Source organism: Vombatus ursinus, unplaced genomic scaffold, assembly GCF_900497805.2.
Source record: "Vombatus ursinus unplaced genomic scaffold, bare-nosed wombat genome assembly UNPS02010461.1, whole genome shotgun sequence".
NCBI lineage: Eukaryota > Metazoa > Chordata > Mammalia > Diprotodontia > Vombatidae > Vombatus > Vombatus ursinus.
In genome coordinates this window covers 13,655,754-13,672,744 of record NW_020950239.1, presented here as the reverse complement: position 1 = coordinate 13,672,744, position 16,991 = coordinate 13,655,754, and the positions used below count along the sequence as shown (strand labels likewise).

Sequence of the window (16,991 nt, the reverse complement as noted above, 5' to 3'; positions counted from 1 at the left end):
TTTTAATAATCCATTGACAGAGAAAAATAATTGCTGCACTCACCCAATAGTAAGCATTTTGGGAGTTAAGGTAGGCACAGAGTACAGTTTTTATTGACTTTTTAAAAACCTATATAGAAGAAAGAATTGTTTGTGAATATGAAATGAGCTTTATATCTTCCCACTGAAATATGTATTTAATGAATATGAATAGTTTGAAAAACTATTATTTTAAAACAACAGATAACATTAGAAATTAGGTGTACTTGACTCAGTTATTCAGGGCCAGAGCTTTCATTCAGTGGATTATCTGTGAGAATTTTAAAAATCCAAATTTACCTATTTCTACTAGGGGATCATGCTTCAGGGCTCTTCTTGGACACTATGGAATATGTATATATTTTAAAATTTTTGGTAAACTAATAATAATTAGGACGCTAAACATACAAAAGTTATATAATACATTCCAAAGCCAAATAGAAATTACTTTTGAATTTTCTATTGTCCATGAATATGCCTTGTGTTTTCCTATCTTGGTGCCTTTGGTTATTCTACTGAGAAAGTCCTTTCCCCACATCTGGGTCATCTAAATCTTATGTCTTCATTAAGACCCAGTTCAGATCCTGACCCTTCTATAGAAACCTTCCTTTGATCATGCGAGTCAGATTTTCTCTTTCTTCTTCACTATCTTTCTTCAGCCAGGACTAGCTGAGGCTGCTCCAGATTGGAAGGAAGGGAGACACTTGTAGATTGAGTAACAAAATAAAGTTTACTTAGCAATTGCATGGAAAAGATATTCAGCAAGGATATCACATTGATTCACGTGGACACAGCTTCTTTGCCTCCATATTTGCCACAGTAGCATGCCTGGTCAAAAGGTTGTGTTAGGTCTGAGGAGCCCCCAGCTCCTCAGGCACTGGGCTTTTATTCAGATGTGACCAGGTCAATAATGCAAACTTTAGTCCCTGAACTAATTAAGTCTCAAAGATGGTTTCATTTCCATTTAAGGGAAAAAAAATGGCCCAGCCTGTAGGGAATAGATGTTGCTCCTACCATATTCCACCCTTTGGTGGAAAGGTCCTAAAAGCCTCGTAGGGTACCCACCACCACTTCAGTAGTCACAAATACTGGAAAACCCTGACTTTAGGGTTGTGAGAAGTCTGAAATAGGCTCCAATGGAGGAGAAGCTTCATGTGGGTAAAAGAAAAACAAAAAGAAAAAAAGACAACAAGCAATGTGATAACTCTTTCAAAGAGCACAGTGGTGGTGGTAGGCAGGGGTGATTTCAGGAGAAGTTCATAGAGGGTTTCCAGATGTAAATGGATAACGATTAGCTGAAGCAGTACCAGGAACGTCAGGGCCACCACACACATGATGCCACATCTGACTCTTAGTCACTGATTCTTATCACAAATCAGGGACATTTATAGTCAGGCACATAAAAAGGTCATTAACATCTCAAATGTGATCTCTCTTAGGGATAGGGTATATAACCAAATTGCACTCTGTACCACTACCCTCTCAGTGTTTCCCAGTTCACCAGACTGAACTTTTCCTTCCTTAGAGGTCCCATGGGATAGCAAGGACCCCTTTGTACATTTAGAGGTCTCTGCTGAGGGATTTCCCTCTTCTACTGGAACTGGGTGGTTAGGCACATGTTTTGTCGACAGTCATATATTAATGTTTACTATGTGTCATGCACCGTGCTAAGCACTGGAGATACAAAGAAATGAAAAAGAATAGTCCCTGCCCTCAAGGAGCTCACAGTCTAATGGGGGGAGAAAACAGAAAGAGCCCCATACAAACAAGTTATAGACATTATAAATTGGAGATTACCAAAAGACAAAAGGTGACAGTATTAATGGGGGCAGGAAAATGCTTCCTGTAGAAGGTGGGATTTTAGCAGGGACTTGAAAGAAAGCAGGGAGTGCTGCTAGGAAGGAGGCTAAAGGAAAGATAATTCTAGGCATGGACTACATAGCCAGTGAAAATCCTGGAGCCAAAAGAGAGTATCTTGATCAAGGAACAGAAAAGAGGTCACTGTCACTGGATCATAGGGAGCATGGGGCTAAGGGGAGAGGAGTAAACTATAAGAAGATAATAAAGGTAGAGGAATTTGATCATAAAACAGAGGATTTTATATTTGATCGTGGAGGTGATAGGGAATTACTCTAGCTTGTTGAATAGGGGCATCAGACCTGCACTTAAAGAACAGTCCGATAGCTGAGCAGAATTAGACTAGATGGGGGAGACCTGAGGCAGGGAGAACAATCAGTGAGTTATTGCAGTAGTCCACATGTGAGGTGATGAGAATTTGCATCAGGGTGTTGCCAGTGTCAAAGGAGAGAAGAGTGTTGTATACAAGATATGTTAGGAAGGTAAAAATCGACAGGACTTGGCAATGGATTGGATATGATTGGAGAGAGAGAGAGAGCAAGAGAGAGAGAGAAAGAGAGACAGAGAGAGAGACAGAGACAGAGAGAGACAGAGACAGAGACAGAGAGACAGAGAGAAAGAAAGAGACACAGAGACAGAGACAGAGACAGAGAGGATGACACCCGCATGGTGAACGTGGCAGACTGGGAAGATGAAGCTGCTCTCAACAATAATAGGGAATTTGGGAAAAGGAAAATATTTTGGAGGAAAGATGATGAGTTCAGGTTTGGGCCTGTCAAGTTTAATATGTCTGGGTACAGCCAGTTTGAGATATCCAATAAATATTTTCCCCTCTCTGCTGTTAGAAAGCGAGGCATCTTCCAACCATTTTATCTTTCATTCCCCAGACTGATCAGAAAGCGAGGCATCTTCCAACCATTTTATCTTTCATTCCCCAGACTGCTCGTCCCCTCCAGTTGTCTATTGACCCCTGGGTATTTTAGTGAGGGTCATGTGCAGGGACCTTCCCAGTTTCAGATTACAGTAAGTGAAGGGCTGTTACAGGTTTGTTATCTGATCTTTTGTGACTCTTCATTGGTGCCTATTAATTGCCGCTTCTATTGGGCCTGCTTGCTGCTGCTGCCATTCTGTGCTGCAGCCGTGCTATTCTACTCACTGCACATTTTCTTAAGCCAGGATATCACACTAACCCCTGCCTGGTTCACTGTGTTGATGAGATTAGGAATGGCTCTATGGAATTGCTAAGACAACTGCATCCAGCCATTGCTGTGATCAACCCTGTCAATACAGAAACTCTGTTCGGTTTTGTTTTCCTGTTTAGGTCTGTCTGAGGGATCCAGGAACTTCTAACCTCTCAAACTCATAAGGCTTCTGCCAGGGCTAGGGATGGCTCTTTTAGAATCTCCATTCATTCATCTGTGCTTGGGGAAAGAGGCAAAAAGCAGAAGAGGCAGACAAATCTCAGGCTCCCTTGCTGGGGTGGAGGAAGGCACCTGGGGCCCTCACTGAGGCCCTGCATTAGAAGTCTGAGAAAGAGAAAGTTATATACCACATGTTGAGGACTGAAATTGGAATGTCTCTCCGTCAACTCAATCTCACCTACCCCTCATCCTCAGCAAATTAGCTGAGGTGAGCTAGCCATACTTGTCTATATATTCAGTTTTGGAAAATTCTCTAGGTTTCTGGGGCAGTTAAAAACATTGTCCTTTCCAGATGTTCCCTCAGTGCCTTGTATTAAAGTCTCAAAAATCCATATGGTACAGTTCTTAAGGGCCTCCTAAATACCATATTAAGTCCTAAGCAATCTATTTAATACAGTTCTTAGAAAATCCCAAAGTCAGCATTCTTCTGTACAGCTGAGGCCTTCGGTAGCTCGTAGCCTGGAGATCACAGTTGTGCCCTAATACAAAGTTTTCCAAATTCAACAAATTATATTTTACAATATTTATCACAGAGAAGATCTACAGCTATCTCTCAATGCTGGAACACTGAGAGATAGGAACAGCTTACTTGCTAATTCCCACACCCACAGCCAGTGGGTGTCCCTTGTACTGTCCCATTGAGAAAGACTCATGATATGCAAACAGAAGCGTGGCCAGAAGCATGGTATGCACAAGGTAGGCTAGGCATATGCGGGCATCCCGTCACCTGGGGCTCCCTTCCCTTTTTACTTCCTTTCCTCCACTTACACTCTGAGGTCAGTCACGAGGTCATTCCAAACCAGTTTTGCTGCCTATGCCCAGTTTTCTAGACCAGGTCTGGTTTCGGCTATTTTGGTATTTCAGGCTTAGTATTGGAACTAAATGAGTCAATGGTATACCATCTTTTAACAAAAATAAGTCTATTTAACAAGCACATGGAAAGGATTTTCAGCAAGGATATGGGTGGGTACAGCTCCCCTGCCTCTGCATTCGCAGTGGGGGTGTACCTGGCCAGGCAGCACTCCTTACTTTTTGTCCTGGTTCAGGTGATGAGGAAGCTACTAAGCAGTTTGAGGAGTCAAGGGAGAGTTTGTTGCTTTTCATGGAAAGCTTTGCCTGGCCTCTGTGGAGGAGATATTGCTCCTACCCACGGTCTCTGTCATACTTATGGTTTGTAATAGTAATCTAGCACTTACCATGTGATATTTTGTATTGCTAGTTATCTTTGTTCATAGATATGTATGTGTGTCATAAATTCCTTGAGAACAGAGCCCGTGTTTTTTTCTGTCTTTATAGCCCAGCAGAATTCAATATTTGCTAATCGATTGTTCTGCTCTTTTGGACACCCACAACATTCCTACTCTGTGTAAAAGATATACATTTATTGTATCTAATATATGTGATACACCTATGTAATATGCTTTTATCCATATAATTCATATGTATACATATACATATATTTCAGTTCAATTCAATATTGAAATAAATTATTCAGTTAATTCATTTCAATTAAAAGTTTAAACTACTATATACACAGCACTGTGCTAGTACACAGATGAAAAAAATATTTGCTGTGCTCAAATAGCTTATATTCTATCAGATTGGGTATAATGCACATATATGGTTTCAAAAGAAAGTGTATATAAAGGAATACAATATGATTTCCAGAAGGAAAGGTGGTTGCGTATTGAAATAGGAAATCAGAAAGGGGGCCATACAGAGGGCAGCACCTGAGATTTTTTTTTTTTAAAGGAACCCTGGGATTCTCTCAGGAGGAAGTGAGAAGGAAGTTCATTTGAGACATGGGGGTTTTCTTCCACAAAGGCAGAGAGTTGGTAGTATCATATGTGGGAAACAGCTAATTAGCTAATACCGAGGCAGTTCAGGACCCTTGAAGCCGATAGTAGGTACCCCAGAGGAGGACCTTCCAGTCCAGCTCCATGAAAGCATCATCCTAGGACATGGTCTGACAATTGCTTCTGGAGGTGATCAGCTATTGAAAACCCAGAAAAAAAGTCATTGGCCCTCATGAATTTCTCTGCATCAGAAACTGATGTGATTTTATCAATGTTAATGACATAAAAGAAGATATATTACCATTTGCTTTGTCACTGCACTCTAAGAACTATGGGACCTTTCACCTAATTTTTTTTTTTGAGGTCCAAATTATTACAGAGAGCCAGTGGCATTTTCTATGGGTAAAGAAAAAGACAGCTGTTGAAAAGATACTGACAATGCTTGACTTTTAGGAGATGACAGTAGTCTACCTTTACCTATTTATAAAATATTTTCCTCACAGTAACCATGTGAGATAGGCAGGACTAATATCCCCATTTTATAGGTGAGGAAATGGAGATGCAGAGAGATTGTGATTTGCCTAGGGTTACATAGTTCCTCAGGGGAAGAACACAGAGCTTTTAACTGTCACATTGATTTTCAGTCCCAAGTTTATTCTCTCTTCACACTACCCCACTCTAATTTGGTTTTAACTGATTCAAAAGCAGTCAGTTGATTTTTGTGGAGTCATCATAGATTGGGAGATTGTTCTAAAGCACAGATATGACCACTCCTATGCTCAAAAATCTTCAGTGGTTTCCTATTGGTTCTAGAATGAAATATAAACTCCTCATCTTGGTATTTGTAGCCCATGACAATCTGTACTGACCCTCCCAGATTTCTGTCTGCAAAGGCCTTGTCACACATTTGACTTTCTAGCCAAACTGAATTACGTATTGTTTCTTGAATTTGCTATTCCATCTCCCTTCCCCATCTTTGCATGTCCCCTGTTCGGCCTCCTTCTCTTCCACCTCTCAGAAACTTTAGCTCCTTTAAGGGTTTAGCTGTGCTGCCTCTTCCTACAAGAAGCCTTTTGTCATTCCCCCTAGCTATAAGTTCTCCTCCCTATTAAACATATTTACGTACACATTGTATCCTCTAGTAGAATATAAATTCCTTAAGGTCACAGACTATGTGTCTGCATGTGTGTGCATCTTTGTACCTCCAGTAATTAATCACTTTAAAAAAAAAGGCTTGTGTGTTTTGCTTTAATTAAAAACAAAAGAAAACATTTTCAAATAATCTCACTTTGGAGACATTTTCAGAGAGTAACAGAGAGGAGTACCATTGTTGCTATTATCTGCACCATAGGCATTTTATATATGTTCGTTAAATTGAATTGAATTTTTTAAAATTGAGAATCCTTGGCATTTTCTTCTTTCTCAATCTCACAGATTAAGCATGTTTGGCCTATATTCTCTTTATTAGTAGAGCAATTGCCTTATTATTTAATTTATTATTTGACCTTCACTTCTATGTATTTGCATTTTCAAATAGTTGTTCTCACTTTGCTTGTCATGTGAGGTTTGTCATAGAATCATGTTTTTCTGTCCTTCTAATTATTTCTGCTGTGTAGGCCACATAGTCTGCTTTCACAATTCTTATTTCTCTTTTAAGCCATTCAGAAACATCTTCTGTGGTTCCATGCTCTTGGAAATTCACAAGGTTCTCTGCCTCATCTGGTTTTGATTAATTTTCCTGTGTCTTGCAATGTTTATTCTTAGATGTCTGGACTCATTTAGCTTAGATGGAAGGTATCTTTCCTTCTGTTATTAATATCTTCTGTGTTGGTTTATCAGCTTATGCTCAAGGTCTGTAAATTAGTTTTCTTCCTCCAGATATCTTTGGCAGTTTCAGTCCTTTTCTCTGTATTTTTCTATCACTCTCTTTTTGACTCTTTCCTCTTTGAAGAGGCATAGTCAAATGTGGAAAGATATCACTTTGTGTTTGCTCTTCAAATTAGAAAGACTGGGGGGAAAAAAAACCAGCCAGTAGTTGCTGATGAAAAACCTTGATCCATATATCCAAAATAAAAATTCTAATTCTTTGTAACCTCTACTCTACATTAGTTTATAAAAGTCTGTCACAAAGTTATAGAGTTTTATTTACATTGCTTTCTCATTTTCTTTCAGAACTCTTGAGGTTTCTGTGAGTTTGAATGAAGGAAAATCTGTCCTCTACAGTTCATTGACAGTCACAGCAACAAAATGTGTAAGTAAGGAAGAGAATACTTTAGAGCTTCCCTTTGGGGATCTGGATATTATGCTAAATTCATCAAGTCCTAGAACATGACAGAGCCAACTAAATTAGATATGAATTACTCCAACATTTTGCTTCATGTCTTCCAGAAATTCTAGTTGAATTTGCGCTCAGGATTTGTTTTTCCTTTCAGGTTTTACTTATAGATGTTCTGGTGCCATTCTTTTCTTCTGTGTTTCTGTCTGTCATCACTGTCACCATAATAGCTTTTTATGATAGAATTCTTTTTTTTTCCAGTTCATTCTCCAAGTCTTTCTTCCCCATTTGCCTTGTTTGGTCCTGCTTTCTATGCCCTTGGTTTCTGCTACAGCTGCTTTCTCTGGTTATTAATAACTGTGTTCTTCAAAGGTTTCAGCAGCAATTCAAGCTGGAGTCTTTCAATACTCCCAAACCTGTCTGATCCATGGCAAAGTCTTATTGCAACCCTCCTAATCTGAACTTTATAAGCTCATCAAGTGGTGTTCAGTCTGAGAAATAGAACTGTGACCTTTCTCTTGGTTTGAGCTCCAGTAGAATGTTGCTTGACCCAACTACCATTAGCTAGCTGGAAAACTCTGAAACTTTATGTTCTAGAATGGCAGGCTCCCTCTCATTCTAAGCAACCTGCTCTTGTTTTTCCTCTTTAGGCTTTGTATTGGCCTGAAGCCTGGAACTGAGATCTTGTTCTACTCCAAGGGTCAGAGCCTCATAGCTACTGCTATTTTTTTCCAATAGAATTCATATGTACGCAGGGATATTTAGTACACAAAGAATCTATTAAGCCAAATCTGGCAGACATTCCTGCTCATTTGTGACCCACATCAATTTCATTCATCACAACATTTTCATACAGGTGTCCCACCATGTCATCATTTCCCTGTAAAATGCCAATGAAGCAACAGATGCCCCTACATTTACAAGGACAAGTCCAAATCAATACTAACAAACCAATAAAACACTAAAAGCTTACACTGGAGTGGCAATATGAAGTTTACCGCACTACTGAGAGATCTAAACTGGGATGACATTTGGGTCCATGGTTGACAAAATGGCAAAGACGTTTATGTTTAGCTAATAGGCTAATTTTAGTTTAACAGTTGAATATGTCCACCAACTAATATTACTCCACTCCAGAGCTTGGGAATGGGAACCTGCTTCTGGCCCATAACTCTGACTGTCTTCTTGGACAAAGTTGGTGAGAGATGAAAAGATGTTAACCTCTGGAGCATTTTTACTCATTTTAGCTTTCCCGATTTAATTAAAATCTTCCCTACACAACAATTGTACCTGAGAGAGATGTTCATTGTCCAGTACGTAGTCTCTGGCCTATGACCACTCCTTGCCCTGGTTTGCATGGGATCAGCAGTCCTGTTCAGAGGTGGCACTTTCTTATGTTTCTTGCACAGTGTTTTACCCTGTTTCTTGTATCTAGACTATCTTGCTGCCCCAGCGCATAGCCAGAAGCCTTATTTAGCACAGTGCCTTCCTACCTAAACTGACTACATTGTATACGGACTGCTGTCTCCCTATTCTAGTCTGGGCTGGGGGTGAAAAAAAAAACTGTGAATTTTCCTTGGATTTCCTGATCAGGATTTAGTGTTGTCCATTTTCTAGGTCTTTGTGGAGTAGTTGTAAAGGGCATCTGTGTTGTATTGCTTCCTCCTATTGTACCAGCTTGACTGGTTTCCTCAAAGGCATTGTTTGTTAGCAATTTTTCCTAGTTACTTTCCACTTCTTAGTTTGCTGGAAAGTTGATTCCTCGTTTTCAGCAAACATTATCATAAAACGAATTGGTATATCACTTTGTCTTACCTTTATTGCATTTTCACATTCTACTTGGTAAAATAGGGGTTTATGTAAATTTTTTCTCTCCTCTAGACCATATTTTTTTTTACTTCCAATACTGTCATTCATTCATTCATCCATCCATCCATCCTTCTATTCATTCTTTCATTTATTTATTTTGCCACTCAATGCCTTGTTGCTAGTGAGTACTCAACAAATATTTGTGTAATGAAGATAGGCCAGGTGTCTTCACATTGACTTCTGTTTTTCTTCTTATATTCACAATGAATTGCTAGCTGTGATTTCTTCATGTCTGTTCTTCATTACCAGGCCCCATTGGTTCTATTTTCTCCTACATTTCAACATATTTTTTTTAGAAGATCTATGGCACATGCCCGGAAGATAAAATTAACTTCTAAAAGTTATAACAGAGTTAGATTCTCAGATTTCATTTCCTTATTAGTGTACAAAGTCTATATTTTCAGAAAAAAGGAAATGCAAATGTTCTGCAAGCTTTGAAATTCTTCATTATTGTTCAAGTTCCTACATTTGGGAAGTTAAATAGAAAAAAATTATATATTTGAATGTTCAATGCAATTCAGTGTCACAGACATTAATTAAGAGTTTACTATTTGTTGTGTTGTGTAAATGAAGCATTGAGATATTAAGTGACTTTGCTAATGCCAGTAACAAATTTTGTCATAGAGTAGTAATCAACATGTATGTCCTTGAGTTCTTGAATGCTTATATATTAAGGTATTTTTATCTTTTTTTTTTTCTAGGCAATGGGGTTAAGTGACTTGCCCAGGGTCACACAGCTAGTGTCCAATGTCTGAGTCTGGATTTGAACTCAGGTCATCTTGACTCCAAGGCCAGAGCCCTATCCACTGTGCCACCTAGCTGCCCCAGTATTTTGTCTCTTGATAGTTTTGATAAGTCCTTTAGATTTCAATTGTTCTTAGAGTGGAAGAACTTAATAAGTTCACTGACCATTTAGTAAGAAGTTTTTGAAGCTTTCTAGATTATTATTTGACAAAGTTCTTGCATCTAAGAGAAAGCCAGCCAGTATTATAGGAATTCCACATAAAGACATACTAATGCAGGAAGGGGGAACCCGTGAGCTAGAGAGCTGTATGCGTCCTCGGGCTGAAGGTTCACCGCTGGACTAAAACATAATTACAGGGGCATTTAGGTGGCGCAATGGATACAGCACCAGGCCTGGAGTCAGGAGGACCTGAGTTCAAATGTGACCTCAGACCAGACACTTGACAATTACTAGCTGTGTGACCCTGGACAAGTCACTCAACCCCAATTGCCTCACTAGAAATGAAAAACCAAACCAAAACAAAACATAATTACAACTTCATACAGGCTGAAGGTTCTCCACCCTTGGACAAAAACATAATTAAAACATAAATACAACTTATGGACTAAAACATAATTACAATTTCATTCAGCTAAGGGCTGAGCAAGTTTAATAAAACATCATGTGAGAAATAAGAAATGACTATATTTCCATATAAGGAAATTGAGAGAAAAGATAGCTCTAGGTCAGAGGTTCTAGAACGGGCTGAAGGTGGATGAAACTGGTTGTTTGGTTGAAGAGGCTGGAAGTAGGACAAAGGTTAAGTAAGCATTACTTAGAGTGTGCATGCGTAATGGACTTATTAATACTAACTTCTCCACCCAGAGGGGAGCAATAGTACAAAAGCAGGCACATTTCATATGTTAGCAGGAGGAGGGACATGTTAAGGAGTAATATGAAGTGGGAGTATCAGGAAGCTTGTAACCTGGAAGGGCAGAGACCAATCCTGGTTCTGAAGGGAGGGACAAGAAGGAACTAAGTGCATAAAAGGTTTGCTCTGGCATCTGTTGGTGTGTGTGTCTTTTTGGGGGTACCACACACATTCACTTCTTACAAGAACCATAAATAAACGTTTCCTTCGCTCACTTCAGTTTAAGTTTTGTTTCTTAAGGGAGGATGGAACTCCGCATGGCATGTTTCTAAGGGAGCAGTGAGTTGCGGCTGCATGCTTGGGCTAAACCCTTAACCCTACCAAGGAGCGACTGAACCCCGTTTCTCACAATCACATTACCTAAAAAAGCAATACTGACTTACTTGTTTATCAACCATAAAAAAATAGAACTTAGAGGAGTTCCTTGAAGCTTCAAAAAAGTTTTAATTTTAGGGACAGGTATCAGGCCTCTGAGTTTACTGAAATAGGCAAATCCCCAATGAGGTTTCCCCCTCTGTCAAGCAGGTTGGGACTTTTTCTGCAGCTTATATTCTTAAAGAATTAACTAGATCAGAGGTGTCAAACTTGCAGCAGCTGGCAAAACTTCCGAGTGAGTCTGGAGCCAGATTAAATGTAATTGGGAAATGGCTAACAAATTAAACATACAATGGACATAGAGAATGCTAATTTGTGGTTTTCTGAGTCAGTGAGCAGGCAGACAGGGATCTATTTCTATTTGAGTTGTATACCATTGCTCTGGGTCACTGAGAGGTTGTTGCTTGCTGAGTGTCACACAACTGTTATGTGTCTGGTGGGGGATTTAAACTTGTCTTCCCAAGTCCTAGGCCACTTCTTCCACTAATATTTAATTTGGAGTCGGGGTACTTTGGTTCAAATCTCAGTTCATCGTATGATCCTCTTCTGTGAGCTCTGGACAGTGTGTAAGGCACTGTGAAACACTGTACCTTGTTCACTGCATAACTTCACGTGTCATATATCTGGAAGAAGAAAAGGGTTTGGATTGAAAGTAGCCACAAAGTAGAAATGCAGTTTGGAGACAGTTACACTTTTGCATTGCACTTTGCTCCTCCCTTTAAAACAAGTTTGTGCCTGGAATTCGAATTTCTGTCTTGCTGAACACTGGCTTTTCTCTTGCAGTCCAATGGAATCGCGGCATTGATTGCTATCTTGGTACTACTACTTCTAGTGGGCATCGGCTTAATGTGGTGGTTCTGGCCCCTTTGCTGCAAAGTGGTGAGTAAGAGGAAATCAAGAACATCATTTTTTTAAGAAAAAAAAAAAGGTCTGAAAATATAGGCTGAAAATAAATTCTTCAACGATATCAAAATGATCAACAGGAAAACACGTTAGTTTCTTAGTCATTATTGTATTTGGTTGCTAACACCTCCATGTTTCAATAAGTGTTAATTGACTGAGTTTTCTAGGTCACTTCATTTTGAAAATTTGGTTGGTGAGGAGGGGTAAGGTTGGAAAGGTCTCTCAGCAGAAGCACAAGAAAAATTAAAGAGTTTAAAAGAAATGGGATGATGTCAGGTTTTATCAGGAGAGGCTGATAATCTATTCAATAGCACTATTGAAGGTTTATAAGAGTTTCTTGTTTTCTCTTTAACCAGTCAGGTGTGTTTGGTGTTTCAGGGTCACTTTCCCCTTTAAAAGTCATTTTACAAGAACACCATGGAGTTGACATGAGTCTCTTGGAAGCTCGCAGATAAGATATTGGGATGTCAGAACATCTGTGAAACTGTTAGGGGATAGTTTCACTTTGCATCATTTAAAACGGTATACATGCAAACATTCTGTGCTAAGTAACAGTGCTGTGGAAGGAGAGACAAAAGGGAAGAAATATTTTTCACGGGTATCCAATCTATTTTGGATTTTCCTTTCTTTCCATAAACACCAGTCGGTAAATGACTTCATATAAAACCATTCCTTCAGAGCTTCCACTGCTAAATTTGGGAAAATATTTCTTGAGACAGACCCAGAATACCATGTGATGCTCCATAGGAGATCATGTTTCCATCACCTTTAACGACTGGTCTGAGATTTGTTTAATTTTAAATTATCCTTTTTAAAACACCACTCTGGCTTTCAATAGTCTGTTTATGATTTCATAAGGCTAATTTTATAGTTCTTATTCAATTACTAAGAGTTTTAGCTATGTCAGAGTTGCAGAATAGAAGCAGATAATGGTGGAGATAGTAAACATCCTGAACTAATCCATTTCCTGCTTTACTGTTTCATATTCAGTTTCCTGTCTTAGTGCTCTTGAGTACTCTCAGTATAAGTACTGACTAGAGTTCTGAGAGTCTTATTATAAGATGAAATAACAGGTGCTCTAATACTCTACCCTTCTAAAGAAAAGGTTTTTTTTTTAACCCTAATAAATAATGTTGCCTAGCATTGGGTTTCCTGCTCTTCAAACATCACAGTTGAATGACTGCAGTGCTCAAAAATGTCATTAATGTCAAACTTTTGGGCACTGCAGCTTAAAAGGACATTGTTAAGCCAGATTTTTACAGAGGAGGACAGCCAAGATTTTAAAAGGATTTGAGTCCTTCTTGGGTGAGGATCTGTGTAAGGAAATGGTCATATTTAGTCTGGAGGAGAGAATGCCCAGATGGACCATGAAAACTATGTTCAAGTACTTGCCTAATGGAAAAGAGGGGGGATGCTTTTTCTTTTTTTTTCCTGCTTGTCTCCAGAGAGCAGAACCAGGAACAGTGAGTAGAAGATGTAAAGAGACAAATTTAGGCCTTTCGTCAGGAAAATCTTGCTAATAATTAGATTTGCCTAAAAGTAAAATGGGCCACCTTTGGAGGAAGTGGGATCCCCCCTCCCTGGAGGTCTCCAAGCAAAACCTGGAAGACCACTTGTCATGTATGTGGTCGTGGCTATTCATTTTGGGTTGGGTGGCTGCTGTGGTCTTTTCCATTGCAAAAATTCTATGATTCTGAGTTTTCTGTTGTTTTTTTTTTTCCCCTGGAAAATATTTTAGTGTTGGAGTTAGTATAGAGACAAGATGGTTGATTACACTAGAGTTGTCAGACATGTAGCTGGCTGACAACATACAACTCACAACACTCCTGAGTGTGGTCTGAACCTGGGAAATATTTAACAAAATCAATAAAAATAGAATATAAGATAGATGATGGTAATATGTGACTTTCTAAGTCAAATGCCTGTGGCCTGCAGGATTCCTTATGTATAGTTTGGTAGCCTTCATTTCTATGTGGGCTTGACATCACAGAAAAAGGCTTCACCACCTTCCAAAGAATGTTTTCCACCTGATTGCTAGTGCCTAAAATTCCTTTAACTGGAAACAAAACTCATTAATTTTAAAGCTAAAAAATGAAGTACATCCTTGGAGAGATAACATAATTGATTCAAGTGAATGATATTAGCCTTCTTTTCCTAGGGAGGATTTTTACAAGTAAGAATTGGGAAAGGAACATTAAAACATTGGAGGTTTTAAGGTTAGAAAAAAGAGAAGCCATGCAGGTAAGAGAAGGGGATTTTGGAAGAACCAAAAAGAAGTCTTTTTTCCATAGATCTGGCCCTGACTAAACTGCAAAGACTTCTTTCCATTGCAGGCCCAAGTATAAATGAATAAGAAGGTTAATAATAGATAGTATATCATGGAGGTAGCTGGACTTAAGTTTCCTTAACATAGGCTGGAGAACTGGAATCTCAATTATAATACCAATGGAATACATGGGAAAAGAAGACTTTTTGGAAGGAATGACAAGAAGACTTACACTTTTCCAAAGGCCAAAAAGTAGTGATTTAATGTGAGGTCTGGGGGAAACAGAGAGGAAATAAGCATTGTGGTTTAAATTAGATTGGTCTTGGACATCACATACTTATCTATATCATAGAGATAACTGAAAATGTGTTCTTTGCTTATATGCAGAATACTGATCCTGGTGTTTTTAACTATAACATTTAAATTGAGATGACCTTAGAAAACTCAATAAAAGGGTCACTGTCACAGAAGTCAACATTTATTAAATTTAGGCCTTTACTGAAGCCCGACTCGGATGCTTCATTGATTGATTGATTCATTCATTGATGATTCATTCTCAGTGAGACTTTTGGCTCTCAGAGCCTGTCAATGGAATTCTAGTTTTTGAAGGTTCCAAAGACTTTGAATACAGCAGTAGTGACAGATTGTTTACTCTCCAAATCTTCCTAGCTAATGCTGGAGAAATTTGTCATCATATCTTTGGGCATAAGGTTTTTGGCCATGGTGACACTTTAAAAAGGTTAAAAAAAATGGACGTTCGCTAAGGCGTGTGTGGTCATTTTCTCTTTCTGCAGCGACAGTACTAGTAGGAAAAAGGGGCAAGGAATAGTAAAAAAAAATCATATTCTTAAACTCTTTAAAAACTTTGATTTATTTTAAATATTTCAACGTGTGATTTTGCTCAATGATGAACAACTATTAGAGGACTTAAACCATATTCATAAAGACATTCTTGCTATAAATAAATCCAGTTGATATCAAGAATTATGGATAAATGGAAAATAACCCCAGAGTTCTCCTTGAAGATATTAATGAAGGAGCTCATCATGTAGTCAAAGACAATAAGAAAAATAATTTCTGGGGACACTTGGTCCTTCTATGTTCCAGGGTTGATGCCAAGTAGATCAGAGAGGTCACCATGAAACTATTTGAAGTTTTGGAGCTAACATCTGATATAGGGGATAAAAAAAATCACAGTAGTTCTGTTAAAAAGTTGACAGGTTGGGAGAAAAATAATCTTGTTGAGATATCAGTTTATCGTGAGCACATGTGTAAATTAAAATGGCAGGAGGATATGGAGTGGAATAGATGTGCTGTAAATCTGTGGGATTTTGTTCTAATTAGTGATAATAGGGTAATCAGCACTTTTGGATTCCGCCACTTTGGTATCCAAAGTACTATTTCAGGAAGTTGCCATGATATATAAAGATATTGAGGAAGAACAGCTGAACCTGACGAGATACATACTGAAGAAAACTTTGGTCGAAGCAGAATAATTTTCAAGGCAACCTGAATTGATTTCAAGATATTTCAAAGAGGGTGATGTTAAAAGCATGGAAAACATTACAGACAAAGTGGAGGAAAGGTGGCTAGAAGACTGGCAACTATTAACTTTTCTCCAAACAATCTTCATGAGAGTGGTGCATGCATTTGTTGAGAATAATCTTGGTGACAACACAGAAAGAGAATGGGCAGGTTTTTGCAGATGGCTTCTCTATGTCACATCTTCATAGTCATTGAATTGTTTGAGAAGTATGGAGAAAATGCAATTCCACTGTGTCTGTTGTTTTGTTATTCAGTCACTTAAGTTATGTCCAACTCTCCATGTCCCCATTTGGGGTTTTCTGGGAAAAAATATTAGACTGGTTTGCCATTTCCTTCTCCAGTTCTCCAGTCCATTTTGCAGATGAGGAAACTGAAGCATACCAGATTAAGTGACTTGCCCAGGGTCACACAAGTGTTTGAGGATGGATTTGAACCCAGGTCTTCCTGATGTCAGGCCCAACATACTATCCATTCTGCCACCTAGTTGTCTATTGCTTGCTGATTAGAAAAAAAGATGCATGTTAAGATTATACAAGATTATGTGACAGATACAACAGAGAGGGAAGAATGGTTAAAGGGGGCAAGCTCCAGAGGAATATGGAAGGGGATAGGATTAAGGGCGTAGAGAGAAGTTTTTGTCTTGGCAAGGAGAAAGGACATCCCTTTCCCTAAGACCAGAATAAAGGAAAAGCGATTGGGGGGAATGTCCTTAAAGAAATGATTAAAAAAAGGTGATTTCATATATTTCTGGGAAGACTTGTATGAATTAATGCAGAATTAAATGAGCAGAACTAGGAGAATAATTTATACAATAAAAACATTGCAAAGAAAAACAACTTTGAAAAACTCAAGAACTCTGATCAGAGCAGTGACCAATAAAGAATCTAGACGACCAGTGAAGAAGCATGTTACCCATCTTCTGACAGAGCAGAAAGGGATTCAAGATGCAGAAAAAACATACATTGTTAGACATGGTCACTGTGTTGATTTGTTTTACTTAATTTTGCTTAC

General features: G+C 38.7%; 1 protein-coding gene across 1 annotated transcript in view; it reads left to right on the top strand.

Annotated features, from left to right (window-relative positions):
- Window positions 1–16,991, top strand: part of ANTXR2 (ANTXR cell adhesion molecule 2) — a 210,424-nt gene that overhangs the window by 82,882 nt on the left and 110,551 nt on the right. The window contains exons 11-12 of the mRNA XM_027854470.1: window positions 7,265–7,343; window positions 12,050–12,145. Coding sequence (XP_027710271.1) covers window positions 7,265–7,343; window positions 12,050–12,145 — 175 coding nt within the window. The remainder of the gene's footprint in view (window positions 1–7,264; window positions 7,344–12,049; window positions 12,146–16,991) is intronic.